Below are 27832 nucleotides of genomic sequence, written 5' to 3' on the forward strand. Positions count from 1 at the left end.
TTCCAGAAAATAATATAAATACGCAATGTATCCTGTGACCTTTTAAAAGGAAACTCAGCTCTCCTTTCACTGGATTGCACCTAAAGATATGTTTTTTCCGTTGTGTAAATGTACTACAGTTTTTTGGACCACTCATCCACTGATGGGCATTTAGGCTGTTTCCAGCACTTGACTACTGTAAATAGTACTGCTGTGAACATAGGGGTGCATAGGTTCTTTTGAATTGGTGGTTTGGGATTCTTAGGGTATATTCCCAGCAGTGGAATCACTGGGTCAAAAGGTAGTTCCATTTTTAGTTTTTTGAGGAAAGTCCATACTGTTTTCCCAAAATAAACTAATGATCAAAATAGAACCACAGGCATGGGGAAGGGGATAATCGTGGAAAGAAGAGGAAGGGACTAGACAAAGAACATGTATGAATGACCCATGGATGTGGACAACAGTGTGGGGATTGACTGTGGGAGAGGGGTGGGATGGGCAAAGAGGGAAAAATGGGGATAACTATAATAGAATAACAAAAAAAATGAAAAAATGTTCTCTTTATCTGTTGGATGGGAGAATTAAGTGTGTTTATCTGAGTCCCAAGGGATTTTGAGGTGACTCTTGTTCCAGTAGATTATAAGTTCCATTGTCTGCCTTGTGCTTACTACTGAATCTTAGCGTCTAGACCAGGGCTTAGAGCACATAAATTCAGTAATTAAATGGTGAAACAGCTAGTGAACAATTCAGTAAGTACTTTTCTGTGCAAAGACAGGGTGATGAATCTTAAACTTGGTTGTACATTAGAAGCACTTGGGGAGCTTTAGAAACACCTCACTGTCCAGGCCACCCCCCAGTCCACGTAAGTTAGAATCTGGGGGTGAGACCCAGGTATCAGGATTTAAAAAATTCTCTAAGTGATTTTAATGTGTAGTCAAGTAGAATCAATCTTAGTTTGCTTGGGATGCCGTAACAAAATACCACAGATTGGGTGGCTTGTTAAACAACAGATGTTTATTGCATTGCAGTTTTGGAAGTTAGGAGTCCAAGATCAAGTTTTCAGCTGATTCAGTTTCTGGTGAGACCCTCTTTCTGGCTTGCAGAAGGTCTCCTTCTCCCTGTGTCCTCACATAAGAGAGGCGAGAGAAGAGAAAAAAGAGAGTGAGAGCGAGACAGAGACAGAGAGAATGAGAGAGAATAACACTGATACCTTCTTCTTGGAAGGGCACCTTAGGGCCCCACTCTTATGACCTCATTAACCATTGTTACTTCTTCACAGGCCCCGTCTCCAAATATAGTCACATTGGGGGTTGGGACTTCAACATATAAATTGTGGGGTTGGGGCGAGAATGTTTAGTTCATAAGGTTCATGATACTTAAGTGCAGTTCATGAACCAGCAGCTGCAACTTCACTTGGGTGCTGGTTAGAGATAGATACAGGCTCTCAGGTCCCACCCTACATCCATTGAATCACAATCAACATTTTAATAAGATCCCCAGGGAATTCATACAGACATTCCCGATGGAGAAGCACTGTTATGGGCTCTAGGGATACAGAGAAAAGGCTGGTGCTTAAGAGTCCATGAGGTGGAGAGTAGTGGGAAATTCGGCTTGAGCTGCCCTGATGGCCAGATCAGGAGATTTGGGTTGACTTGGGCAGGCAGTGGGGAGCCATGCAGGGACCTCGAGAATGGGAGTAGAATGATTGGAATGGTGCTTTAGGGAGATGAGGCCCTGCTGGAGGGATCCAGTGTCTCAGAATGTTACCTTCTCCTCCAGGTGCTGCTCCCAGCAGCCAGCTTGCTGCAGCTCATGGATGTTCGGCAAAACTGCTGTGACTTCCTTCAGTCTCAGTTGCATCCCACCAATTGCCTGGGCATTCGTGCATTTGCAGATGTGCACACCTGCACTGACCTTCTGCAGCAGGCCAATGCTTACGCAGGTAATGGGGAGCTGGGCTGCCACACCTCTCTAAGCATGTGGATTTAATAACCTGGTCTGCTGTGGACTCCTCAAAGATTGTGAGAAGTGCACTCTGCTGTGAAGCAGTTATAATTTAGGGCAATAAGACACAGGTGGAAAGATCATTAGCAATAGAAGAGCTCAACTCATTGCCAAGCATAAGGTTAATTGCCAGATGGATATTACAGACAGTAATTTTCACAAGAGGAGAGGAAGGAGGTCTGAGAAAACTTCATGGGGGAAGAGCAATTTGAGGTAGGTTTGAAATAAATTTCTCTTTTGATCAAAGTGTGCTTTGAACAGGATTTTAACAGTCTTGCTTTCTAGAGCCACTCACTTTAATTCTAAAAGAATTAAAATGCAGGCTCTGATTCAGCTGAAACCTCTTTCCTCTATTTATCTCCATTTATCTAAATATTGACAATATGTTTACACCACTATTTTTGGAATAATTTGTTTTAGATGTTATTTATTGACTTCTCACAGAAGAATAAGATTGAACTTTTATATTTTATAGACTTTCCCCTCATTATACATACATCCTTCCCCTCTCTTTATTCCTCTAATATTATTTCTACAACTTAGCTAAATTATGTATTATAATTATAGGTTTTTAATCTGAAAACTTCTGTTTTAAATCAGAAAGGCAGCAGTAATTGCCTGTTTCTTTTGCATAGTGAGTTACTACCACTAATTTTTAAAAAATTTATTTATTTGTTTGTTTATTTATTTTTAGAGAGAGGAGAAAGGAGAGAGGGAGAGAAGCATCACTGTGTGGTTGCCTCTTACTCGCGCCCCCAACTGGGGACCTGATGTGCAACCTAGTCATGTGCCCTGACTGGGAATCGAACTAACGACACTTGGCTCGCAGGCCGATGCTCAATCCACTGAGCCACAGCAGCCAGGGCACTACCACTAATTTTTGTTAGGTAGATTTGAACAGTCCTCAGGACATCAGATGATCTGCTGGTTTTGTTTTATTTTTCTTAGAGGCATTCTCCCTGCTAGAACTTGTCATCATGTTGTTTTAAGATCCTCTTATTTTACTAGGGCTTTGGAAAGGAGTAGAGATCAATATGAATGTTCAGTCCACCATATTTAGCTGGAAATAAGTTTTCACTGATACATATTTCAACTTGAAGACAAAGATCATGAGTGGCCTACGAAATGAGTCTACTCATTGTAATTGATAGATTCAGTTGTGGACACCTCCTTCCCTTGCAGTAAATCATCTTATTCTTCCCTTGCCTAAACAAATACCATCTATAATCTATCTATGTCTCCTGTATAGCCCATGTCTAGAAACTAGCTGAGGGCCTGCTGGCTGCCCACCTGCCAGCTCCCTGTGCTGTGTTAGCCTTTGGTCCACAAGGAGACAAGCGTTTATTGTGTTTTCTTGGCATCTTTTTGTTCTCCGGTCAAGCCTCAGGCCCATAAACCTATATAGACTCTTATTTCTCCATGAAGTCTGTTTCTCTGACACAGATAGGACTAGTTGTTAAAATGATCTTGATGGTGATGATTTTTGTGAAGGACATTCCCCAGGTGCCCAATTCTGAATTCTGTGGACTCTTCCTGACTCTGAACTTTGACTCTCCTGTTTCTCTTCTGTCGATCCTGTGCCCTCTTTTCCCTACTTATTCCCCACTCCTTTCCTGCTTTTTCTCAGGGAGCCTTTTCTCTCTCTGGAGAGGGCTCCCCAGGCCCAGCCCAGTCTTTGAAGAGGACACTTTCTTGAGGGATGTGCTCAGGCTTTGCTTTAGCAGCAGCCAAGAACTTGGCTAATTCCCAGGTCAGTTCATGAACATCTGCTGGCACAGTGACAAAGGAAGAGTACTTAGATGCCAGGAATTCCCTGACTCCCTTCTTTGTGTCCCTCCCCAGCCTTCTTCATGTACATAGTGTGTGTGGGCATGTATGTGTGCACACACAGCACATATCTCATCCTATTGTAGTTGGCTGGCATGATCATCTGAATTTTGGGAGTGTACTGAACCCTCACCTTTAACAGAGGCTCCCAGGTTCTTCTGGCCTAGCTTTCCCCCACTTTAAAAGTCTGTGTTTTCTCCCTTTGTCCTTTTCATTGTCTGATGGTTAGACTCGCCTGTAGGAGAGCGAAGAGGATGCATTTGGGAGTGCATTGTTGTGGTGGCCCCTGGTCCTGGTGTCGTTGCAGTGATTGGAATCTGCCAGCATTGTGAGTGTGTGCACACACACATGTGTATACAGAAATCACGATGCATGATTTTAGTTAGTATTTATTGAATTCTCACTTTGGAAAACACCCTAGGCTAAGCATTTTTTTGTATGTCATCTCATTTAATGCATACAACAGCTAAGGAAACTAAGGAACAGAGAGGGGAAGTAATTTGTTGGAATCACACAGCTGGTAAAGACAGAGGCAGGATTCAAACCCAGACAGTGCTGACTCCAGAGCCAGTGATTACAACTATTACATTCTATGGCTTCCAGGCCCTATTTGGACATAAGGCAACCCTGTGAATCGGTAATTGAGGAGTGTTGATGACTAGAGTTGGCATTCTCCATTGGAAGTGTGAGCCTGGAAGCCTGTGCCACATAGTCAGATGCTAACAACCAGACAGTGTAGACCAGCTGTCTCTGCTAGACACAGGCTGTTCAGTCATCTCAGTGTGGGGAAATAAGGCGTGGATGTCTTCTCTTCCCCACATGTGTGAGCCCTCCTCGTTTCCCTGGCTCGGTCAGTGCGACCTCAGGCTGAGAGCCTCTTCCCTGTCGTACAGGTTCTGTGGATCCTGTGACTGTCCCTGCAGCAGGGAAGCCATGGAGCTACAGAGGTTGATAAGACCATGATGAAAAGACATTAGAAGAAGCAGTGTGAAGGTAAATTGTACAGTGTTTAGAGAAGGAAGTAGAAAATGATTATCTTTGCTTAGATCTCCAGTGGGTTTATATCCACTGATTAATGTGGGCCTGCTTTGTTTTTTGGTCTTGTGCTTCCTGACTTGAGATGGAATCTGACACTTTCTGCCATCAGTGTCTCTTGACACAGAGCTGCTGCCTTGTCCCACTGTAAGTGTGGAGGTATGGGCACCCACTAGGGTCACATTAAAGGGGTAGTGTTGGCTCTTGTGGTCACAGGCTTGTCATTAGGGCGTGTTTCAAACCAACCAAGTACAAGGAGACCTTCCAGATCAGAACTAGGAGTCAGACTGGCCAACATTGGAGCTGAGTGACTGCTAGGCCTCTTTTCTCCTCTTTATCATGGGGGTAACTCATCCTGCCCTGTTTTGGGGATGGTTTGGGGTTCAGGCAGGGCAGGGAGGAGAGCCGCTTGCAGAAGTAGGCAGCACCCCAGGCCATGGTCTGGAGCTTCCCTGCCAGCTTCATTCTCTGTAGTAAGAGAGCCTGCAATCTGAGTCCTAGTAGAGAGACGAGACTCCTTGGGTCATCACCACTGCTGTTGCTGTGCACAGCATGCGCTCTGGGGGCAAGGACCATTTCCAGAGCTTCTAATTTTGCTTTCTTTGTATCCAGATGCACAGGCAGTTGTATCTTGCTTTCCCTCCTCGCCTAGTCTCTGGCTAGCTGGCCTCTGTCTTCACTTGTCCATGGCCCCAGCTTTACCTTTAAGTTCTGTTCTTTTTCCTTCTCCAAGAAAAACTTTCTTTTGCTATTATAATTATTATTGCTCTTGTTAGTGCTATCTTAATAGAAAATCACCTGTAACTATTACAGAAAAAGCAGACAGACAGAAAGAGCAGGAAAAGCAACACCATTCTACCCAGAGAAAAACCACAGGGAGCACCTTGTATAGCTTTCCCAATATTTTTCATAGCATGAATGTTTTCCAGATTAAAAAATATTAGCAGTATATTCTGAATATCGTTTTGTGATACCAGACACATTGCTATACTGTTATTTTAAAATGTTAGAGAATGTATTTGATAAAGTTTCAACTTATACCCATGATACAAAAATTTAAACAGTACACAAAGGTATAAAATGCAAAGTAAATTTTCTCTTAGGCCCTCTCTCTGAGGGGAGCAGGGGGACTATTTTGGGTTTCCTGACTGTGTATATGTGTGTATGTATATATATGACGTGTAATGTTTCAAAGTTTTGGAATTCTTATCAGACCCTGTGTATGACTATATATGTTTATCTGTTATACCATATGGATACATTATAATTTATTTAACCCTAGTCCTTGTCTAACAGGCATTAATGTTACCTGTTTTTTCTTTAGTATAAAATCTAGAGTGAAAATTTTTCTCCATAATATTATGGAGTACACTTGTTAGTATGTAAGTAACAGTAAAATTGTACCTGTTGGATACCATTTTAGTAGCATAAAGTAGCTCAAAGAGAGTATGCATTTAAAAAAAATTTTTTGATAGATATCGCCAAGTTGCTTTCCAAAAAAAATGTAACCATTTTTAAAATCAGCTCTTGCCTTCGGATAAGTCTTCAGTTCCCTATTGAAGGCACCGAGAGGCAAATAGTGACTCTGAGAGGCTGACACCACCTCTCCACCCAGCTTGCCTGTTTGGTTTCCTGTTTAGAATAGCCCTGTCTTTTCTTGCTGTGGCAGTCACTCCTGCTTCCTCTGGGTTCAGTTTCCCCCTTAAGGTTATGCCCCCAGGTTTTTGCTGTATATGTTATTCTGGGATAGGAGAGGGTGGGTCTCACATTTAGAAGCTGACAATTAGACCCTTGTCGCCCGCTGACGGTATCAGAGTCCTCCTGGGTAGGTAGTAGCTGGGAAAGGGACCCTGGTGTTTTGCACAGCCTGTTTCTTACACCTCATTATTGTTTCTAGGGACAGCTTAATCTTTAACCTCAGAGGCTAGGGCAGTTTTATGGTGACTTTGTTGTTTGGTAATTGGACGGCCATGCACTGGGCCATCAGCAGAGCTGGTTGGGAGGGATGTTAATGAGACCCCATTAATGAAATGGCAATTAAAATTCTTTGGACATGTTGTTTACATCAGTCTGCCAAAGCTGAGCTGAAACCCTCCAGCCATGGGATGGAAAAGCCATCGGATTTAACGTGTTTGTGGAGAGAAATGGCCTGTTTTTGATTGGTTTGAGTCATTTGAGATCATGGAATGAAGTGATTAAACTAAGGGCAGCAAAAAACTTGGACAAATCATTAAAAAAACAGAAACCTCTGACTCATTGAGGGCTGTCTTATGAAATTGCTGCCTTCACCTTGGCATCATACAATAATAATGATGATGATGATAATGGTAGGAGTTCCTGCCATTTCTGAATACTTGCTAGGTCCCAGGACTGGTGCTGTATACTTCATAAGCATTAACTCCTTTTGGCCGCATGACTATAAGAGGTAGTTATTATTTTCCCAGTTTATAGATGAAGAAACGGAAACTCCAGAAATGTTCAATAACTTGCCCAAGATCACATAGTTTGTAAGTGGCAATGCCAATGTTCATGATGAGGCTGTCTGAACCCAGAGCCTATGCTCCGAGCCCACTACTTATTTTCACATCCACCCAGGCCAATACAGCTTCTCACCATGGTGATCACCTCACTCCTGCCTCCCCCTGATTTTCTGCTTCTAATTTGAAGGTGGCAACTGAAGCAGTCGAGCAGACACAGGCTGTTTTTGCTGTTGGGATTTTAGGAAGCTTCCTTTATTCCTCCTATTCTCTGGGTAACAGGGAACTCTGGTGTTGAATCAGTAACACTGGTAACTAGACAGTTTTGATACATCCCTTTGCTCTTTCTCTTTGTGTGTATGTGAGCACACTGTAGAGAAAGGAGGAGCGACCACACATATATTTCTGAAATTAAGTGAGCATGGAAAGAAAAAGTGCCTATTTCACAATCCCTAGGGAGGGTGGAGGTAGTAATATTTAGAACCTGAGGACTGGTGGTCATGACTCCTGTGGCAAGAGGTCAAGGCAAGTCTCTGTTACTTCCATGTGGGAACTGAGCCTTCTCCTTGGAGCAGGGAAACTGTGGATCCTAGAAGCCAAATATGGATTCAAGAAAGCTTACCTCTGCCATCCAAAAGTAGGGCAATAGGGGGCAGGAGAGAGATTTAAGGCAGTTCTGTTTTATTTTTTACCTTGCTAAAATGTTTTGATTCTTTTTGTGTGTTCACCTGTGTCAGCCAGTCTTTCCTGAGGTGTATGACCAGTGGTTTAATTCAGAGCCCTCATACCTGTTTCATTGGGGCCACTGATTCTGCAATAATGGGGTTCATTTCATTTCTGTGGTCATCTGCAAAAAGGACATGACACAATGCTCCATCAATCTCAACACATGGGAAGTTCAAGCAGACGACCGCCTAGCCTGGAGGCTCGCGGTCAGGCAAGGTACGTCAGGCGCAGAGGCTGCGCGCAACGAGGAGGCGGTCCAGAAAAGATCGAGGCGGAAGCAGCATCAACAGCAGCAACAACAGCCATCTGCCTTCACCTGTAACAAGTGCGGCAGGGATTGTCACTCCCGAGTCGGACTGCACAGCCATTCTCGGCGGTGCAGATAGACTCTCAAGAAGCTACGCCATCGTCTCTCGAGACGGACGGCTGCCGACGCCAACGCCGGTCAAAGAAGTCATAAGTGGATTTTTAGTTCCATTTGTTCTGGATATGTAGTTTAGGTGAACCTGATCAAAAGGTTAGGTTTATTTCATCCCATCAGGAGGGATAAATAGATTTGTGATAAATTTAGGAAGTTGCCTGAGCCCTAGGCAGTCCTGAAGAATGGAATGAAGCACAGTAAAAATCTTAGGGCTTAATATTGGTGGATGTGCTGGACACTGAGGATTCAAGTTCAAACTGGACAGAGCCCGCTTTCCTGGGGCTTATAGTCCCAGTATGAGAAAAAGACTTAAGTTGATAAAACAGGTGATGAGGATTATAGTTTTTATTTCCTGTTTTGGGGACTTTGAGAATATAGATCAATACCACTTCATCTAACCTGGTAGATTAAGGAAATACCTCAATTCAGAGTTACGTCTGAGATTTGAACCTAGACTGATGTCAAATGTTCAGAGCACTACTATTCTAAGTTTTTTTAATAAACATCATTAGATTCATTCTTTTTGTCTCTCTGAAGCACCCCCAAGAGGGATTCTTAGAGTACTCTGATGCCTATATTGAATTTTATCCCATGGCCTGCCTAGGACAAGTTATTTTGGGGACTAAGATACTCATCAGCATGTTTGTTATTATAATCAGACAGCCTTGTTTTCAAAACCTGGCTCAACCACTTACTGCTCTGTGATCATAAGCACAAGACTAAATAACTTCTTGAGCTTCCATTTCTCCATCTGTAAAATAGGGATCGTGATACTCATTTCACCAGGGCTTTTGGGAGAAGTGACATAATGCATTTAAAATGCACAGCACAATGTTAGCTACTAATAGAAAAAGCTCTCAACATTTTCCAGGCCTGCTTCCTTGAAAAGACTCAACTTTGCTCCTAAAGCAGTCCTTTCATGGGAATGTACTATCCAAGTTTTGTCATCCTTTCAACATTGGAAAGATATGTCTGTTGCTTGGTAGGGAAAGAACTTGAAGTTATCTGGTGCCCTTCCACTTCTCCATAATTTCTCTTCCAATTGGACAGAAACAGACACATTGTGTTTCATTGACTAAAACTTGGAACTTAAACAATATTTATTACTTATAGTAAAGGCTGGTTAATTAGGACTCTTAACTAGAACTCTTAATGAACTTTTTGCGCCCCGTTTCCCCTTCTCTTCAAAGAAGAAGCAGAAAGACAAGAAAATTTAAGAGTTTATTACTAGAGACTTCCTCTTCAACAGACTGGCCCATGGTTAGAATATACTGTGCCCCCTGCACACCCCATGTGTCCCTCGAGATCTTGCCTGCCTCTCTCTCTGTGGCATGTCCTGGAGCCTGGCACAGTTCCCAATACTTAGTGGGTGTTCTCTAGACATGTTCTGAATTTTCCTGCTTCCATGCTGTTATTTGTATTTGGAGTGCCTCTCCCAGTCATAGCCCTGTGGATTCTGGGTTAGAATTATTGGTGCCTTGTCTTAGCCTTCTTATAAGGTCCTTGTAGGCATCAGCTCTGCTTTTTTTATTTTTGAAGAAACACTGCATTTGGTACATCATATGCTAACAGTCACTGAGCACTTGCAGTGGTCCCAGTAAATGTGTTACGTTGTTTGCTTATTTATTACCCACATGCCTTTATGAGATAGGTACTATTTTTAGCTCCATTTACTAGATGAGAAAACTGCAGCCTTAAGAAATTAAATGACTTTTATCCCTAGAAAGTTTTATGACCTCAATGGAATTAAAGTGAGTTTCTAAGACCTTTGAGGGCTGTGGGCTCGTCCACAAGAACTAGTCCCAAAGGGTGTCCCTGATGCTGTGCACAAGCTTCTCTGTTAGAGAGTGGTGCTGCCCACAGCACTGGACATTGTAAAGCAGGAACATGGGCTGAAAATACTTGTCCTTCATTTCTAAAGAGCTTCTTAAAGATCTTTAAATGGGCTAATATTATTGTCTTCAAACTTCAAAACCTTGTGACCTAGTTGAGGTATTATGGTTCCATTTTATGGATGATGAAGACAAAACCTGGAATGAAGTGCCTGTAAGAGGTGGAGTTAGGACTGAACCCAGATCTTCAGACTCGGCCTCAGCTCTTCATTACATTCTCCCTTCATACATTAACAACAGAGCGAAGCAAACAAAAAATCCCCAAACCAACCAACCAACCGACCAACAAGTGTTAAAGGGAGAAGCTTCCTTAGGGAGGTGTATCTTCTGGGAGCAGTATGGGTTCTTTCTGGGAAGCAGCTGGCAAGAGAGCTGAGTATGAAGTCTTCTGGAGAACTCCTGCTTCCCAGGAAATAGAGTTGGTCACAACATCCTTCTCCTGTTTTATCTCTCTTGTTGTTTCTTGAGTGCTGCTAACGGAAAGAGGACTGGAGTCCCCTGACTCTGGGGTCTTAGCCCTGTCTCTCCAGATTGAAGGGAGGAAGGAAATGTTTCCTCTTTGCTCCCCTGCTTTGTCTCTTCCTGCTCATGCCCTGCAAATGTCCAGGGTTCTGGGTTGGCAGCCCTGAGTGAGGAGACTGCTTGCTGCTCATTAACTCCCGTGTTATCCCCACCCCACCGAACGCTGCTTCCTGGGAGGCTTTCTGTAGGGATTTCAGTGGAGGGTCCGGATGGGCAAAGCAGCAGCCTGCATCAGAAGAAGGGACCTAGATTCAAATCCTGCAGTGCCCCAGAGGGGGAGAGGTGGGAAGGTGTGGGAGGCTGACTGGCTTTTGCTTTGATTTATCTTTGAGAATTTCTGGTTTGTTCATCAAGCCACCTGGAATATGCGTCACTGCACTTCCATTTTCTTCCTTTTCAAAATCCATCCCACCTACTTTCAGCTTTATGAGCTGTGAGGAAGAATTTTCACAGCCCAGAATTTTACTCTTTCATCTCCTGTTCTCTTCACTCTTCTTTCCTCTAAATGTCAGGTTTTGGATCAGCCTTAGATAAAGGCAGGAAGGCTGAGTGTGGCTCTGGGTCGCAGGGATGTTGGTCCTGGTTTACCTGACTCTCCTGCTGAGCTCGGCCTTGGCTGGTCCACAGAGCCTTGATGTCCTGCACTTTGTGTTGGTTTGCTGATGGCTTTTCCAATTTCTTGGGTGCTGCCAACAAACGTAGGACTCTGGTCCAAAGATTTCTTGGACTAAAAAGGGCATTTGGGAGAATCTCGTTACTTTCCCAGCCTCCAGGCCAAGAATGGCTCCCAAAGAAGATTGTTCGCTTGCTTTTATTTTAAAATCTTTAGGAATGAACACTTTAAAAATAATACTATCTAGTCTTTAAAATTCCCATTGGAAGTTCTTTTGCATGTCTCACCTAAAATGTAAGCTTTAAACTAAAGGCTTTTTCCTGTTCACATATAGAGAAGCAAGACCAGCTTCTTGTTTCATGACAGCTGCTTCCCTTCATAAAGCATCTGACTTCTAAATCTTTTGTTATGTGCAAATATTCCTGAACCTCAGGATGGACAGGCTTTAATTGTCGGCTCAATGATGTCACTGGGCTGGTGGGGGAGCAAGTGGGGAACCCGTTTTGTCTAGTGAAACTGGAAAAGGTTGTTTATAACCTGACGTTTGAGAATAACTTATTAACATTTAGGGACTCTGGATGAAGGGTATATGGGAATTATTTGGGTCTGAATTGTTTCAACACAAAATTAAGAATGATTTTTGCAATAAATGATTTAAATATTCTTTTTTTTTTTTGCCTCTGATATACGTATGTTTATTTATAAACTATGTCATCTGTTTTAGTATAAAATATTTATACAATTGGATTTCTTTTTTAGATAGAAATGTATGTGAGCAGTTTTTACACTTCAGTTTCATGAACACAGGCCCACAGGATAAATCTAGACCTGCCCTATGGAAATATTCTTTGTTTCTTAGGAGGCTGATGATTGTGGGAGAGGGGCTTAGCGTGCTGCGATTTTCCTTTCCATTGTGCGGCTACAGCAGAGATGACGTTTCAGTAGTCTCTCGGGGCGGAGGGTCTCTGAATCTCAGTTGAGTGGGCCAGACCAAGTGGGCGAAGCCCTGAGTGGGAACTGGGAGGTGTAGCCTTCCAAAAGCTACTGGCCAGAAAGGGGCCACCAAAGAAGGAAGGGGGGAGGCCTGGAGAGCAAGGGGAACAGATGTTCCTTAAGGCGATGGTGCAGATTGTGAGAGAACTGAAAAAGGAGCAAGGAGTGGGCCAAATGACAAAGGATCCTGTCATCTCCAGGACCTGCTGCCCAGAAACTGTCAGCGCTTAGGCCTGCTCACCTTGGCGTAGCTTGCAAAACACTTTCATAGTCCCTTTGCCACCAGAGCATGGGACGAAGGCAAGACAAGTGGTTTTGTCCCCATTTCACACATGAGACTCAGGGAGATGATGCCATTGGCTCAAGGAGACAGTCCTCAAATGGCAAGGCCAGGATTTGAATCTTGGTTTCTTCTTTCTGAACTGCATGCTCTTTTACTGACATTTCACTGCCTCTGTAATACAGGAGATGGCCTGGGCAAGGGTCAGGGTGGGAATTGTCCTTGGCATTTCCCTGTGTAGACCTTAGTTGGGTTTGTCTTGTGCCAGCTGTCCCCAAATTCTCCTGCATTTTAACGGCCTCCCAGGCTGGCTGTCGTGGATTGTTCCCAATGGTGGCGAGGCCAGGTGTGTTGTCACCACATTGGAACGGATGCTTGGTTGGGCCTCCTTGTGAACCAGAGGCTCACTATAGTTAAGACTTGACTTTGGACAAGAAAGGATGACTCCTTCTGCCAGCCTTCTAATGTTGACTTTCTACCAGAGCCCCAGAGACTTCCAGCCACACAGCAATTGTGACCCACTTTTGTTTGGCTGAGCTGCAGGGGGCACTGTCTGCAACTCTGCCAGCTTGTGCCTGGAGGGGAAATGAGCTCAATTAAGTAGGCAGGTCCCAGTGCGGCATTTCTGCAACACCATTATTAATCTCATGGAGTACAGAAAAAATAGAACCTTCTCTCTCTCTGCCCCATTTTCATCTGTGTCGATGTTCAGGACAGAGGATCTCACAGGGGGATGCCTTTGCTGCTGTCTTTCTCTCAGCCTCTCTGGCTCACCCCCTGCCTTGCACCTCCCCGCAAAACCCCCAGGACTCCTCTCTGAATCTCTCGTATTGTCGTGGCCTTGGTTCATGGCAGGGTAGGAGTGTTTTATAACTTTGTTTTCTGAACTTCTGCTTTCTTTCTTTCTTTTTTGTTTTGTTGAAACAGAGCAGCACTTTCCAGAGGTGATGCTGGGGGAAGAATTTCTTAGCCTAAGTCTGGACCAGGTGTGCAGCTTGATATCCAGTGACAAGCTGACTGTTTCCTCAGAAGAGAAGGTATGATGTGGCCCCTTGGTGAAACAGGAGCCTCATGTGTGAGGTAGTCGTGTGGTTTAGTGAGACCTGTTCTGAGAGCTTGTTTTTTATATCTGTAAATTTAAAAAAGCCTTCTGATCCTTGACTACTAACTTCACTTTCTGGACCCTGGACAGAAGAAATAATGGCGGTGATGATGATGGTGACAAAGCTGCTTTCATTTACTGAACATTTACAGTTTGTCAAGCACTTTGCTGAGTGCTTTATGTCCTTCAGTTCACTAAGCCTTCACCATAGCCCTGTGAAGCAGGCATTACCATTGTCCCCACATTACAGATGAGGAAAAGTGAGGCTCAGAGGAGTTAATTAGCTTATCCCAGGTCACTCAGCTGGTCACTGCAGAGCTGGGGTCTTCCTGTCACCTGGTCTCAATCACCATCCCACATGGCCTCTTGTGAGTATCATTGAGCATTTATGCCAGAGCAGACCTTTGGGAACATCTATTCCAATAGGGGTTTGGAATTCTTACTAATGATGAAATTGAAGTTCAGAGAGGGGAGAGGAACTGCTGAAGGTCACACAGTTAGTCAGTGGCCATGCAAGGACTAGAACCCAGGGATCTTGACACCCAGTTCCCCACTTCCTTTGTGTTGGAAGCTTGACTTCTGTCCACTGCTCTAGCTGACCCGTGACTGCTCATCTTTCCTACTGCCAGGCCTTCCCTCTTGGTGACCCTCTGACTGGAGTATTCTCCCCATCCACCTTCACCTGGTTGAATTCCAAGCCAGTTTAGATTCTGCTATTACCAGGAAGAATTTCTTTGCTTCAGGAAATGTAGTCTTTTGAACTGAAAATAACATAACCCACCCGGGTCCAAATCTCATTTCTAGTATTTGCAACTTAGTTGTATGACCTTGGATAATATACTTTGCTTCTCTATCTGTTTCCTCGTTTATAAAGTGAAGATACCCTGTTCCATAGAGTGGTTGTAGGCATGAAATGGGATAAAAGTTGTAAAATGTTTCATGTCATATCTGGTATCTAGTAGGTGTTCAGACAGTGTTAGCTGACTTTATTATTGATCTTGCATCTGGAATTAAGTTCTTCTTATTCGGTGTTCCAAGATAACTCACCTTGTTCTGCTTTTTATTGAAGTTAATTCTGACCTGGTCTTTCCTCCTTCAGTCAACTGTGAGTTCCTTGATGGTGGGGGTGGGGTGGGGTGGTGGTTCACATTTTATTCATCTCTGTATCCTCAGAGATGCTCAGTACCTGTTTCTTGAATTGTCCTAGTCCACTCTTAGGGTCAAAGCTTGAGGTCCTTTCCTGAGGGAATGTTTAAGGGAAAGCCCTTGAAAGGGTTTTAAATGGAAGATAAAACGAAGTCCAAAGGCATATGTCTGGAGAATGAGGTGAAGTTCACAGGCCCTGTCTGTCTTGCAGAAGCTTGATCAAGAAGAAAAGCAGTTGTGCACTGGAACTGTGAGCTGCCCTGAGGTTTCAGAGAGATCTCTAGAAGGTGACTAGCACAATAATCTCAACTCTTCCTTAGGCTCTAGGAGGCCTCTACTTCCTTTAACTGATGTGAAACAGCACCTCCAGGGGAAGAGAATGCCTCTGGTCAGGCCAAAGGCTCCCAGCTATAGAGCAGACTCCCTTTTTTCTTGCCAAGCCTGTTTAATGTCTTATCTGGATTGTGCTACCAAATTGGCACAGTTTGAAGGAATGAACTAGTCAGTTGGTTGGCTAACTGAGCGTTGAGGCAGTTTGTCAGTTGGGGGCCTGCTTGAACATGTCCACAAGCGTAGTTTGGAAAAAATGGAAGGAATAATAAAACAGCAGCATTTGTATCAACTTGTGGGGGGAGATTTGGGTTGAGAGGGGGGACTCTGCTACCTTGAATTCATGTTGGCCCATCCTGTAGGATCATAGTAAGTTTTATTCGGGGGAGGACTTATCTATGCTTGGCTATGCCAGGGCAGGGGTGGAGCAGGGCTGCTAGCAGGGAAAGGCAACTTGTAGTTTGGACTCAGGCAGACCTGTTTCCATGCTCTCCTTGATGCTTACTGGCTGTATGACCTGGAGAAGTCACTGGTCTCTTTGAACCTTAGTTTCCTTATGTGTAAAATGGGAATAGTAGGAGTACCTCTCTTATAGAGTTGCCATGAGTATCAGACATAATGGGTATAAAACAGCAAATATAATGTTTGGCAGGAGAGTAATAAGTGGCATTTGTCATTGTGATTACCATGATTTTGAGGCACTTATTGATAATGGTAATGGTATCAATTTTGCCATTGATAATGGTGAAATAAGCCATGGAATTAATTTTATATTTCCAGAAACAAAGAAGCATTACATTAAATCTACACTCTTAAAAAATTGATGATAGTGGCTCTTATTTATTCATATGCTTACATAAGAGTTGCTCGTTCTGTGTAATCAGAGTTGAAGTGTAGGAATTTTTCACATTAAAGGAATTGTTTATCATGTTGGTTCTCAGTTTTGTGTAACTTCCGAGATATGTACTGCTTTTCAGGAAGTAGATTATTCATGATCTTGATCCCTTTGATACCTTTAAAGGTTGGCAGAATAATTTTGAGGCTTACCAAACTATAGTGGAATTTGGCCTGCATTTTCTCTTTGTCAAAACACATGGTTTTATTTCCCCTTAACTGAGCACATGTTGCTGTAAGTTAAATGTCTGGAAGGCTTTGACGACTAGATGTTCATCATCTGGATGCGAGTGTTTTAGACTGAAAATTCTGTGATCTGTTCTAGGAGATTTGGTCATTTGTACTCCCTTTAATTATATTGCTTGTGATTGGCAATCTCTAGTGTATACAATAGCTTTTTCTTTCAACATTGCTTTATAGTGAACTTATTGGAGTGTACTTGAAGTAATATCAGTGATCTTAATTTAAGCTAAAATTCAACTGCATTCAATATTAACTTTGCACAAAACCCAGTTGCGTTGGTAATCAAATAACTTGTATTCAGCTAAATCCACACTTGAACAGCAATATTAGTCACATTATGACTTACCTCTTTGCCTACAGCATACAGGTTTCTCTCAACATAAATTAAAAAATGCAGCCAGATTTTAGATATTAAAATATGAAAAAAACTGTGCATCTTAAAATAGAGGAAATGTGATATCTTAGTGTTAATGATGGTTAGAAATGACAATGGCCAGGCCCGGGCAGTTTGCTCACTGGGAGTGTGAAAGTATCGGTTCTACAGTCAGAGTGGCTGACTTTGAATCCTGGCTCCACTGCTTTGACAAGCTGAGTGACCTTGGGCAAGTTATTTATCTCCCAACCAGAATGTATGCACCAAATGCAGTCAGAGATTTTGTATGGGTTCATGGTATGCACACAAAAAGATACTTGTTGAATGAATGAATGAAAAGCCTCTTTAATAAAGTCTCCATTTTCTCATCATAAAAGCGGAGTAATGAGAGTGTAGTGTATATCTTATAGAGTTGTTCTGAAGTTGAAATCAGATAATACATGAAAAATTCTTAGCACATATGGAGTATTATTACTGTAAGATATGATTATCACTGCTATACTACTAGTGGTACCACTACCACTACTACTACTAACTCTGCCTGGGGTCTTTCTCAAGGGGAAGCTTTTTGTAGAGCCCACACTGATCTGGGTGGCTGTGTGGCCTGAGGTTTGGTGCCTAGGAGGGGCAGAGAGTGGCAGTGGCCTCTTGGCTCCAGTGTGCCCAGCAACTTCAGCCCTGTTGGGCTTTTCCCATGGCTCAGGTACTGTTCTTCCCCCACCATCACTTGTTTTCGCCCACTCCTTACCTCCTCTGCTGTACTCACACTCAGTGAGGGTTGCGAGGGTACCGAGCCATCTTGGTGTCATTCACAGTGTCTGACACAGAGGCTCCGGAGATGCTGAGCACACATTCTCTGAGGGAGTGAAGAGGCAGATCGGGGCTGGACTCTGCCCTGAGCCAGCTGAGGTTATGGGAATAATTTTAACATTTTCCCAGAGAATAGGGGAAAATGTGGGAACTAGAGGTTGGAGGAGGGCATGGATCTTTGCCCTTTTTTCTCCTGGTTTCCCCTCATGTAGTTTTTGTTTTAAAATTCTTATTATTTGAGAGAAAACAAAAGGATCTGGTAGGCGTAACAAAATCACTAGTTCTTTGGGTAGGACCTTCCCCCTGCACCCCACTCCAAGACAGGGGGAAAACAGAAAGAAAGCAGCTCCCATCACCTGATTCTTCTGCTTGGGGTGGGGTGGGGCCACTGGGTCAGAGCTAAGCCTGTGAACAGATAGCCTGTTCCTTGTATTCCCCTTTGAGACTCTCATGAACACCCTTAATGGTCCAGGGAAGGGTAAGCAGCCTTCTGGGACAAACTCCGTCTGAGGAGAGGAGAGATGCCCGCTGAGTTTCAGTGCAGATTTGCCACTGAATTGCTGGTTACCGGGCTTTTCTGACTCTTTGCTCTCTCAGCTGGTAACTATGCTTCTGCTCCTCAAGGATTCCATGTCTTCTTATGAAATACTATTGAGGTTTTCAGAGTGAGTGCTAATGGGGAAAAGGCCCACATCTGGAACACTGGTCAGGAAGAAACTCTTTAAGTCTCTTGAAAAGTTAGGTAAGTGTCAAGGGTAGGTTACTTTCTCTCTGTATGATCACACTACTGTTACCTCCAAAAACTGTGATCAGGGACCAAATTCTGATATCTTATCTCCTGGGAGGGATTGGATCCTGTCTCCCAGGATCATTAATGTTGCATTCTCTCCTGTCTGAATTCCTAGCCTCTCCAGCCAGTGGTAGGTGTGGGATATACAGGCTGGAGCTCCTTGGCCAGTAGGCTGGGCTTGAACGCTTGCTGACTAGGTGTTAGCCCGTGACTAAGCAGTACACCTTAGGCCTAGGCTGAGTGGTCAGTAGCCCTGCTTTTCTCTGAGGTCAGCATTAGAGATGACAACTTCTTAGCCTGCAAACAATGATCTGATGCAGGGGTCCCTCCTCAGCATTACTCTTCTTACTGTTCTTTGGAGAATGTAATTCACTAAGCATTTAAGAGTGGAATACCACAACACTATGACCAAAAATCTACTTTGACTGCCCACTGTTTTTTAGGTATATTTCACACACACACACATATATATATATATATATATATATATATATATGTGTGTACCCTGGCTGGTTTGGCTCAGTGGGTTGAGCGTCGGCCTGCGAGCTAAGTGTCGCTGGTTCGATCTTCCAGTCAGGGCACATCAGAGAAGGAAAACTCTGATTCCAAAAAACCTCCGCTCCTTGCGGCATACCTCTTCAGGGGAAAGGCTAAGGGAGTAAACCCCGACAGAAAATCCGGAGCCGGAGTCCCTAAGGCGGTTTGACGTTGTAGTCAACACCGGCAACTCCTGCGGCGCACCTGAAGCCAAGCTGTATTGACTCCGTCTTTCCCTTGGATCCTTCAGCTGCGAAGAGAGGGAGAGTCTGCTGCATGGGCAACAGCAGACCCTCCATATCACCCTGCCCAGGCTCTGTAGCTTCATCGCAAGATGTCGATTCAACACGGGAGGAGATAGATACCGTGTCACTCCCGAGTCGGACTGCACAGCCATTCTCGGCGGTGCAGATAGACTCTTAAGAAGCTACACCATCGTCTCTCGAGACGGACGGCTGCCGACGATATATATGTGAAACTCTCACATAACTAGTACCTAGATCAAGAAATAGAACCTCAGAACTCCCTCCTAGTCCAGTCACTACTCCCTCCCCGAGAAGCATAGCAACTATTTTGACTTCTCATAGTTTTGCCAGTTTTTGAACTTTTAATATAAATAAAACACTGGTGTATATATGTTTTTGTGCTGACTTCTTTTTGTCCAGTATACTGTTTCATCGATCATTTCTGATTCTTAACAACAGCTCACAAGGCAGAGGTTATTGTCTCCATTTTGTAGAGGAGAAAACTAAGGCATGTTAACAATAGACAACTCCATGGATTGAAGCTGACTGTGTCTGCCTCTCAGGTCCCAACTCTTTATTAATGCATGCCCCACCCCAGTGGGGAGACAGAGACAGAGGTGAGTGACACTGTCATTACCATGTAAGAAGAGCCTGATGGGCAGACAGGTATCCATATATGTGGTTGAGAGAAGTAGTTGCCTGTAATCAAAGTTCCAGGAAAGCACCCTGGAGTATTTTATTCCAGATTGTTGTGTGGGAAGGACTTATAAAAAAGGGAATTTTTAAGCACAACCTTGGAGAAGGAGAGTAGGATTTTGGAAAGCTATTCCAGCTGAAGGAATTGTAGGAAGTTTGGATTTTACTTGGGGGAAAGTAAACTGAGTGATGAGAATCCAGGTGTTTGAGGGGGCTGTTGGGAGGTGAGGCTGAGGATGAAGTAGGGGTCTGTAGAGAGGATTAGGAGTGAAGACTTCCTTCTCTAGGTCAGTGTTACCCAGTCATGTGCTGTGAAATTACATTGCTGTGAGAGGTTTCTAGGTGTTTAGGTTAAAAAAACGAAGTTCTCAGGTCAGAAACGTTAAGGAGACAGTGACTAAACAAAGAAACCAGGATAAGAAACTGCAGGACTCTTCAGAGCCTTTATATGTTAATGAACTTTGTAATCTCTAAAGAGTATTTGGGGGTATGTATGGATGTGTATGAGGTGTTCCGCAGGCTAATGTCCTCCGAGGACCCCTTTACTACAGAATGTGTCCTGTCCCTAGAATTCCTAAGAGCACATTATAGAGAGTAGTCTTGAGGCTGCCTTTTTTTGGTTGCCCAAATTTTCTACAGTTTATTGCATCTGTTAATTTTTTCTTTTGACATTTGGTTTCATTACTGATCTATACTTTTTGATTGTGAGGCCATCTTCAGAGGGTGTTATAACATGGGGGTCTGGGTTGCCCTAGGCTGTGGAAATGTCTCTATGGGGCAGGTTTACTGGTTTAGAAACAGTTTTTTAAATTGTTTTTCGTCTTGAGTATCCCCTTTACCACTGGATAATGTCAATTCACACCCCACACCTGTATGTGGCGTGAACCTGGGATTTCCATTTCTTGAAGGTGAAGTTTTTTTACTTCCAAGGACACAGGAGATGGCAAGCTTCCCTACCCCTTCCTGTAGCAGGTGGGTGGAGTTCATGTAGTCCCAGTTTTACAGCTGGGCAACACTGTCCACAAGGAGCCTGTGGCTGAGGCACTCAACCTGACGGGCTGCCAGTTCTGATCTATTAAAGCCCTGTCTGACCTGCATGGGCCTGTGAGCCGTCCTGGCCTCAACTTCCACTCAGCTCCCAGACTTGAACGCCTTTTTATTTAAAACACTTGGGCATTTCTCTTTTGCTTTTGAGCGTGGCTCAAATGGGTTTTGTTTTGTTTTGTTTTGTTGGTAATAAGGTCATTTTCTTGTGTTTGGAGCTTTGGGGAACATTCCTTCCAAGTCAGCTCAGTCTGTCACGTAGACTGGAAGACATTCTCCGTCCCTGTGCCATGCTCCAGGCATCTGTAGGATTATTGCCACGGAAGCAGGCATTTCTCCTAGCCAACTGCTGGGCTTCAGTTCTTTTCCTTACCCTTTGCAGAATCATAATGAAAGCCTTCTTACTGGCTATAGGCAGCCGTGGAAAGCTAAAGAACAGTATCCAGGCAAGGCAATGCCACTGTTTTTGTTTTGTCATTTTTGTTGTTGATATGAAGTCAGATACTTAGCAGTGTGCTGCTGTAGGAAGAGAACCATGCACCCAGTCATTCCTGCTTTGGTTAACTTATTAATTCTCTCAGTAGATATTTAGTGCTTTCTATATGACAGATAGAGTGTTAGTCACAGGAGAAACATTGGTAAAGAGATAAACACAAGATCCCTGCCTTCATGGAACTTATAATCACATGAGGGACCGATTTTGTCAAATATATACACAAATAAATAATATAGCTACAAACTGGGACGTGTGCTGTGGAGGAAATGTCCAGGGTGCTGTGAAAGTGTAGATCGAAAACCAATGGCTCTAATTGCTGCCCTGTCACCAGTTAACTGGGTGTTGTTGGGCAGGCCACCTTCTCACTCTCTGCCTCACTTTTTCCTTTTGCAAGTGCCTCTGGCTGCTTCACAGGGGCCCCTGGGAGTATGAAATGAAGCAACTACAAGGAAGACCTTTAAAGTACCCTATAAGACCTTAAGCTGATAATACTGTCAGAAAGCTTAAGTGAAACTGGGTAGGTTTTCTAGAGTCAGGGAGCCTTCAGACCAGGAAATCTCCTAATCAGTGCTATGCTAGTAAATATTTAACAACTGCCTCTCCAAAAAAAAAAAAAAAAAAAAAAATTTCTAAAAGCCCTGATTCATTTGCTGATTCATTTGCTAATTTCCATGTTGTAAATATTTCCACCAAGGCTGGTAGCAGACGACCAGTGTGATGTCACTAAACGCTGGGCTGGAGAGAAACACACAGGAAGAGCTCCAGCCCCAGCACATCACTGCTCCCAGCTGTCCCTGCTGTTGTGTGTGACAGGGAGTTGGGAGTATAGATAATGAAACTTTGCTTGAGCTTTGATGTAAGAAATAACAGAAATCTGACAGAATCATTCTGGTGTCCAGAAGTGCTATCTTCTTGATTTAAAATCATCGCAGTGGATTTGGTCAATACTGTTGGCTCAATTCCTAGGAAGGAAAAGATTACCGAGGGTGGAGGTCCTGGGATGGCGTGGAGGGTATCATTAGGATTATGGGTTTAGGAATGTAGTTTCCCAACTCAACACAGAGTCTGCCTAGGTTTTTCAACTAATGCCTCCTGAGTGCAATATTGCATAAGGTTAGAACTTGGGTTTTTGGAGGTAGAGATGAGTTCATATCCCAGATTCATTACTGCCTGGCAGTGTGTGACCTTGGATAAGTTGCTAACCTCTCTGATGCTATTTTTCCTCATTTGTAAAATGGGAACAATGATACCTATATCACTGAAATTTTGACAGATTAAATGAGATCATGAATGTAAAATGCCTTGCATTGTGACTGTTAATGATAAAGTTAGTCCTCAAATCTTGAGCAACACATTTGTCCATGTGTAGGAACCTAGTTTATCCTCTGATGTCAAAATTAGCTTCTTTCCCCGCATCTGTGTGTGTTTTTTAATATGCTTTATTGATTATGCTGTTACAGTTGTCCCAATTTCTTTTCCCTTTGTTCCATTCCACCCATTGACCTCCTTCCCACCAATTGTCCCCCACCTTCGTCCATGCCCATTGGTTGTGCATATAATTCTTCTCAATATCTTCCTGTCTACTCCACTCCCTCCTGGCTGGTTTGGCTCAGTGGATTGAGCGTCGGCCTGCGAGCTAAGTGTCGCTGGTTCGATCTTCCAGTCAGGGCACATCAGAGAAGGAAAACTCTGACTCCAAAAAACCTCCGCTGCCTTGCGGCATACCTCTTCAGGGGAAAGGCTAAGGGAGTAAACCCCGACAGAAAATCCGGAGCCGGAGTCCCTAAGGCGGTTTGATGTTGTGATCAACACCGGCAACTCCTGCGGCGCACCTGAACCCAAGCTGTATCGACTCCGTCTTTCCCTTGGACCCTTCAGCTGCGAAGAGAGGGGGGGTCTGCTGCATGGGCAACAGCAGACCCTCCATATTACCCTGCCCAGGCTCTGTAGCTTCAGCGTCATCGCAAGATGTCGATTCAACACGGGAGGAGACAGATACCATGTCACTCCCGAGTCGGACTGCACAGCCATTCTCGGCGGTGCAGATGGACTCTTAAGAAGCTACACCATCGTCTCTCGAGGTGGACGGCTGCCGCCGCCGACGACGACGACTCCACTCCCTCCTACTATGCTTCTTAATTCCTGTATCATCTCCCTCCCTTTTGCCCCTTCTCCCTCCCCGCTGACCTACCCCAAAATGTTCTCCATTCCTATAATTCTTTTCCCACTCTCGTTGCCTACTTAGTCTGTCTTTGTTTCGGTTCCCTAGCTTCTGTTGTTGGTTCTTGTGATATTTTTCATTTTAATGTTCATAGTTTTTATCCTCTTTCTCCTAAACAAATCCCTTTAACATTTCATATAACAGTGGTTTGGGTCTGATGAACTCCTTCAGTTTTACTTAGTCCTGGAAGCACTTTCTCTGCCCTTCTATTCTGAATGACAACTTTGCTGGATAGAGTAATCGTGGCTGTAGGTTTTTGCTTTTCATTACTTTGAATATTTCTTGCCAGTCCCTTCTTGCCTGCAGAGTTTCTTTTAAGAAATCAGCTGATAGTCTTATTGGGACCGCTTTGTACATAATCCTCTTCTTCTCTCTTGCTGCTTTTAAGATTCTCTCTTTATTTTTAATTTTTGACATTTTGATTATACTGTGTCTTGGTGTGGTTCTCCCTGGGTCCATTGTTTTTTTTTTTGGAAATCTCTGTGCTTCCTGGACCTGTAAGTCTATTTCTTTCCCCAAGTTTGGGAAGTTCTGCTTCATTATTTTTTCACATAATTTTTCAATTTCTAGTTGTTTTCTTCACCTTCTGTCAGCCCCATGATTTGGATGTTGGCCCACTTATAGCTGTTCGATAAGTTTCTGAGGCTCTCCTAATTTTCCTCACTTTTTGTTTCCTCTTTCTGCACTGGTTATCTGTTTGTTCCTTCCCTATGTTCCGATGTGTTGATTTGATCCCTGGTTTTCTCTCCCTCACCACTTGTTTTGTATGTGTTTTTGTTCATTTCAGTAGGACTAGCCTTCATTCCTTCCCTGTCTTGTTTAAGATCTGCTGTTAGGTCTGTAAGCATTTGTATAAAAAAAGCTCTGAACTGAACCTCAGAAAGATTTCCTATCTGCTGCTTCGTTAGATTAGATATTTGCTGTCTGGTCAGCTGCATGACCGCGATCTCTATCATGATCTGTGCCATCCTGACTGTTTTGTGTTCACCTTTGCTTCCTGGGCAGGGCTGTCACACCTCCTACGCTATAGGGGGTAGAGCCCCATGCAGTCGTCACTACCAGGTGACCCTTCTTGTCACACTGTGGCACTTTGTGTGGGGGCGGGAGTCCAAGATGGATTCCTGCCGTTCACTCTCCACTGAGAGACCAGGAGCCTCCTCCTCCATCCCTGCCCCCTCCGGCCCTCACAGTCCAAGGCAATGGGGGTCTGCCTTCCCCGGTGTTGGAATTGCAAGCTGACGGGTCTGGACTGCAGCTAGGGGTGCTCCCAGGTTCTTCTTGCCTCCCCTGAAATATGGGTGTCTGTGCTTACTGTTGTCCCGCTGCTGTTGCCGCAGCTGCTGCTGCCAGCACAGCTTGACCTCTCCGCCCTGGCTTCGCCCCTCCTACCCATCCAGATGAGCACCACTTGTTTATAAATTCATACGTTGGACTTCTGTGTAGCTTTATTTTTTGGAACTTTTGGTTATTTCTGGTTTTGCGGTAGTTGTATTTCTTCTTAGTTGTGGATGGAGATGGAGTGTGTCAATCTAGGCCTCCATCTTGCCCGGAAGTCTTCCCCGCTTCTATGTTTTGCTGAGAATCCCCCTCAACTGGACTTTGGCTAAGTCACTCCCTTGTCTATTTTAACTTGAGTCCCTCTTCTTTACTCTCAGAATGCCTTTTGGAAGTAGTGTTAAGTGCCCCAGGGCTCCTCACTTTACTTGCAGGGTGCAGGTACAGTCCAGCTTGGCCACCTGTATGGCTAGAGGGATAGGGTAAAAGATCGGTTCATGTACTGCTCTCTGGCCAAGGCTCATGCTTACACTGAAGTATAGTGAGCAGGGGATGATAAAACCCGATTTTCTCCATCTCTTCCCACATAGCAACCTTGTACCACATAACTGGTTTTGAATATGAAATAATGAGGAAATGATGGTATTTCTTTGTTTAAAACTGAAACTGTAAGCCCCTTGTGGCAGCTGATTATTTCATCACAGGACCCGTGGAGAGTATTTTCATTGAATAGCCATCACCCTATTCCATGACTGAAGCCAGTGTCTCTGCTTATATTTTTTAGAAATTGATTTTAGTTGGAGGAAGAGGGGCGGGGAGAAAGAATCAATTTGTTGTTCCACTTATTTATGCATTCATTGATTGATTCTTGTATGTGTCCTGTGTGCCCTGACCTGGGATCAAACCTGCAACCTTGGCATATTGGGACAATGCTGTCACCAATGGAACTACCTGGCCAGGGATTCTTCTTAGATTTTATAGACCAGGGTTTGATGTACTTTTCCTATACAGGGCCAGATAGTAAACATTTTAGGCTTCATGTACCAGAGAGTCTCAGTTCAACTCTGCTGTTGTAGTGAGAGAGCAGCCACAAATAGTACATAAATGACTGAGTACGGCTGTGTTCCAATAAAATTTTACTTTCAAAATGAGTAGTAGGCTAAATGTGGTCTCTTGGCTTTAGTGTGCCAAGCACCGCTATAGACGTTTGAGGGGCAGCCGAGAACAATGGGTAAGAGCATAAGCCCTGGACTTGTTACGCGTGGACCCTTGCCCTGTGGCTTTCTGGCTCTGGATTTGGTTGAGTCGATTAATAAGGGGGCCGGAGTACCTGCTCATTGGGCTCTCAGAAGAGTCCAGGAACATGGTGTCTGAAGAATGGGATGCAAGGCTTGGCACTTGGTGAATATCAGCTGCTGTTACTTGTTGCCCCCTTGCCATGGCCAGTCCCTTGATGGCAGGGGCTGTTGGGAATGATTTTAGGCACATTGAAGGCTAATGCTAGTTGGAAGTTTATTTGCTTGTTTATTTGTCAAGCATGAAGTCTAAATGAAAAAAGTACGTGGCCTCCTCTAGCTGCGGAGAAGGTCGTTGGTGTTGCCCAGTGCTGTAGCTTTCACAGCTGAGTAGGTAAACAGTGCAGCTAAGCGGAACCAGTTCGGCTAGTCAGGCCAAAAACAAAGATAAGGTAAAATACTGACTTCCTTAGACTCAGCTTGCTTTTCGGCTTTTATAACAAAGACTAAGCCGTTGATGGGAAAGGGTGTGATCTTAAATGTCACTTACTCATGGACTTACAGTGCATTCTTTAAAAATTTTTAAAAAGATTTATTTATTGATTTTAGAGAGGGAGACGTCAGTTTCTTGTTCCACTTATTTATTCACTCATTGTTTGATTCTTGTATGTGCCTTCAGTAGGGATTGAACCACAACTTTGGATGCTCTGACCAACACAGCTATCCAGCCAGGGCTAGAGTTCATTCTTTAGCAAACCTTTCAACCAGCCATCTACTCTGTGCCTGGCAGTGTGCTAGGTGGCAGAAGGTGTAGGGACAGAGAAGGTACACTTCTCATCCCACAAAAGCTCACAGTCTAGTAAAGGGGAGTAGAAGGAAGTGTGGATAGCCCCAACACAGGCAGAGTGGGACTGTGGCTGCCCACACCTAACCCAGCAAGGCCAGGTTTCTCCAGCATCCTTTGGTCTGTGACCTGGCTCTGCCCTCTCCAACTCTCCAGTGCTGCTCTCTGCTCCAGCCTGGGCAGTTTCCACTGCCTCCTTACATTCTGAGCTCATTTGTCCATTAATTCACTAACAAAGTATTTGTGGGTGTATTATGTACCAACAAATAAGACAAGGTCCCTGTTCTCATCAATTTTAAGGGCTAGTTGAAGAAGCACAATTATTCATAACATAATACTGTGGGGGTGAGGGGATATTGCTCTATGAGAGTTAATAATTTAAAAAATGAACTAGACAAGGGGGATTTCCATGATGTGTATCTGCATATGTTTGTGCATATATAGGTTATTTTACACAGATCTGCAAGCAGACTGTACATACATACTGCTCCTTCTGTTCCATTCTATTCTCTTCCCTCCCTTTCCTTTCTGATGGATTCCTTGACCAATTCAAGTATGCCCAGCCTGACTTAAGTATTATTTGGGGAATAGATCCAAGCATTTTAAAGGCAAAGCATCATTAACACATCAGTACACACAAAAATATAGTTAGGTTAAGAAAAATTAGAGCCCTCCCTCCTGGGGAAATACAGTTTTCATTTCAACTTTATGCCACATTGTAAATTTTGTTGTAGCACTTTTCCTTTTCCCTTAGAATTTTGTTTCTTCTCCCCTCCACTTCT

General features: G+C 43.9%; 1 protein-coding gene across 1 annotated transcript in view; it reads left to right on the forward strand.

Annotated features, from left to right (window-relative positions):
- The window catches only part of KLHL3 (kelch like family member 3), a 114498-nt gene that overhangs the window by 47615 nt on the left and 39051 nt on the right, over positions 1 to 27832 (forward strand). Inside the window, exons 5-6 of the mRNA XM_090288277.1 lie at positions 1759 to 1921; positions 13697 to 13806. Of these exons, the coding sequence (XP_090144403.1) occupies positions 1759 to 1921; positions 13697 to 13806 (273 nt within the window). The remainder of the gene's footprint in view (positions 1 to 1758; positions 1922 to 13696; positions 13807 to 27832) is intronic.

This window comes from Furipterus horrens, unplaced genomic scaffold (genome assembly GCF_987537825.1).
Source record: "Furipterus horrens unplaced genomic scaffold, mFurHor1.1.pri manual_scaffold_10, whole genome shotgun sequence".
In the NCBI taxonomy this organism is placed as follows: Eukaryota; Metazoa; Chordata; class Mammalia; order Chiroptera; family Furipteridae; genus Furipterus; species Furipterus horrens.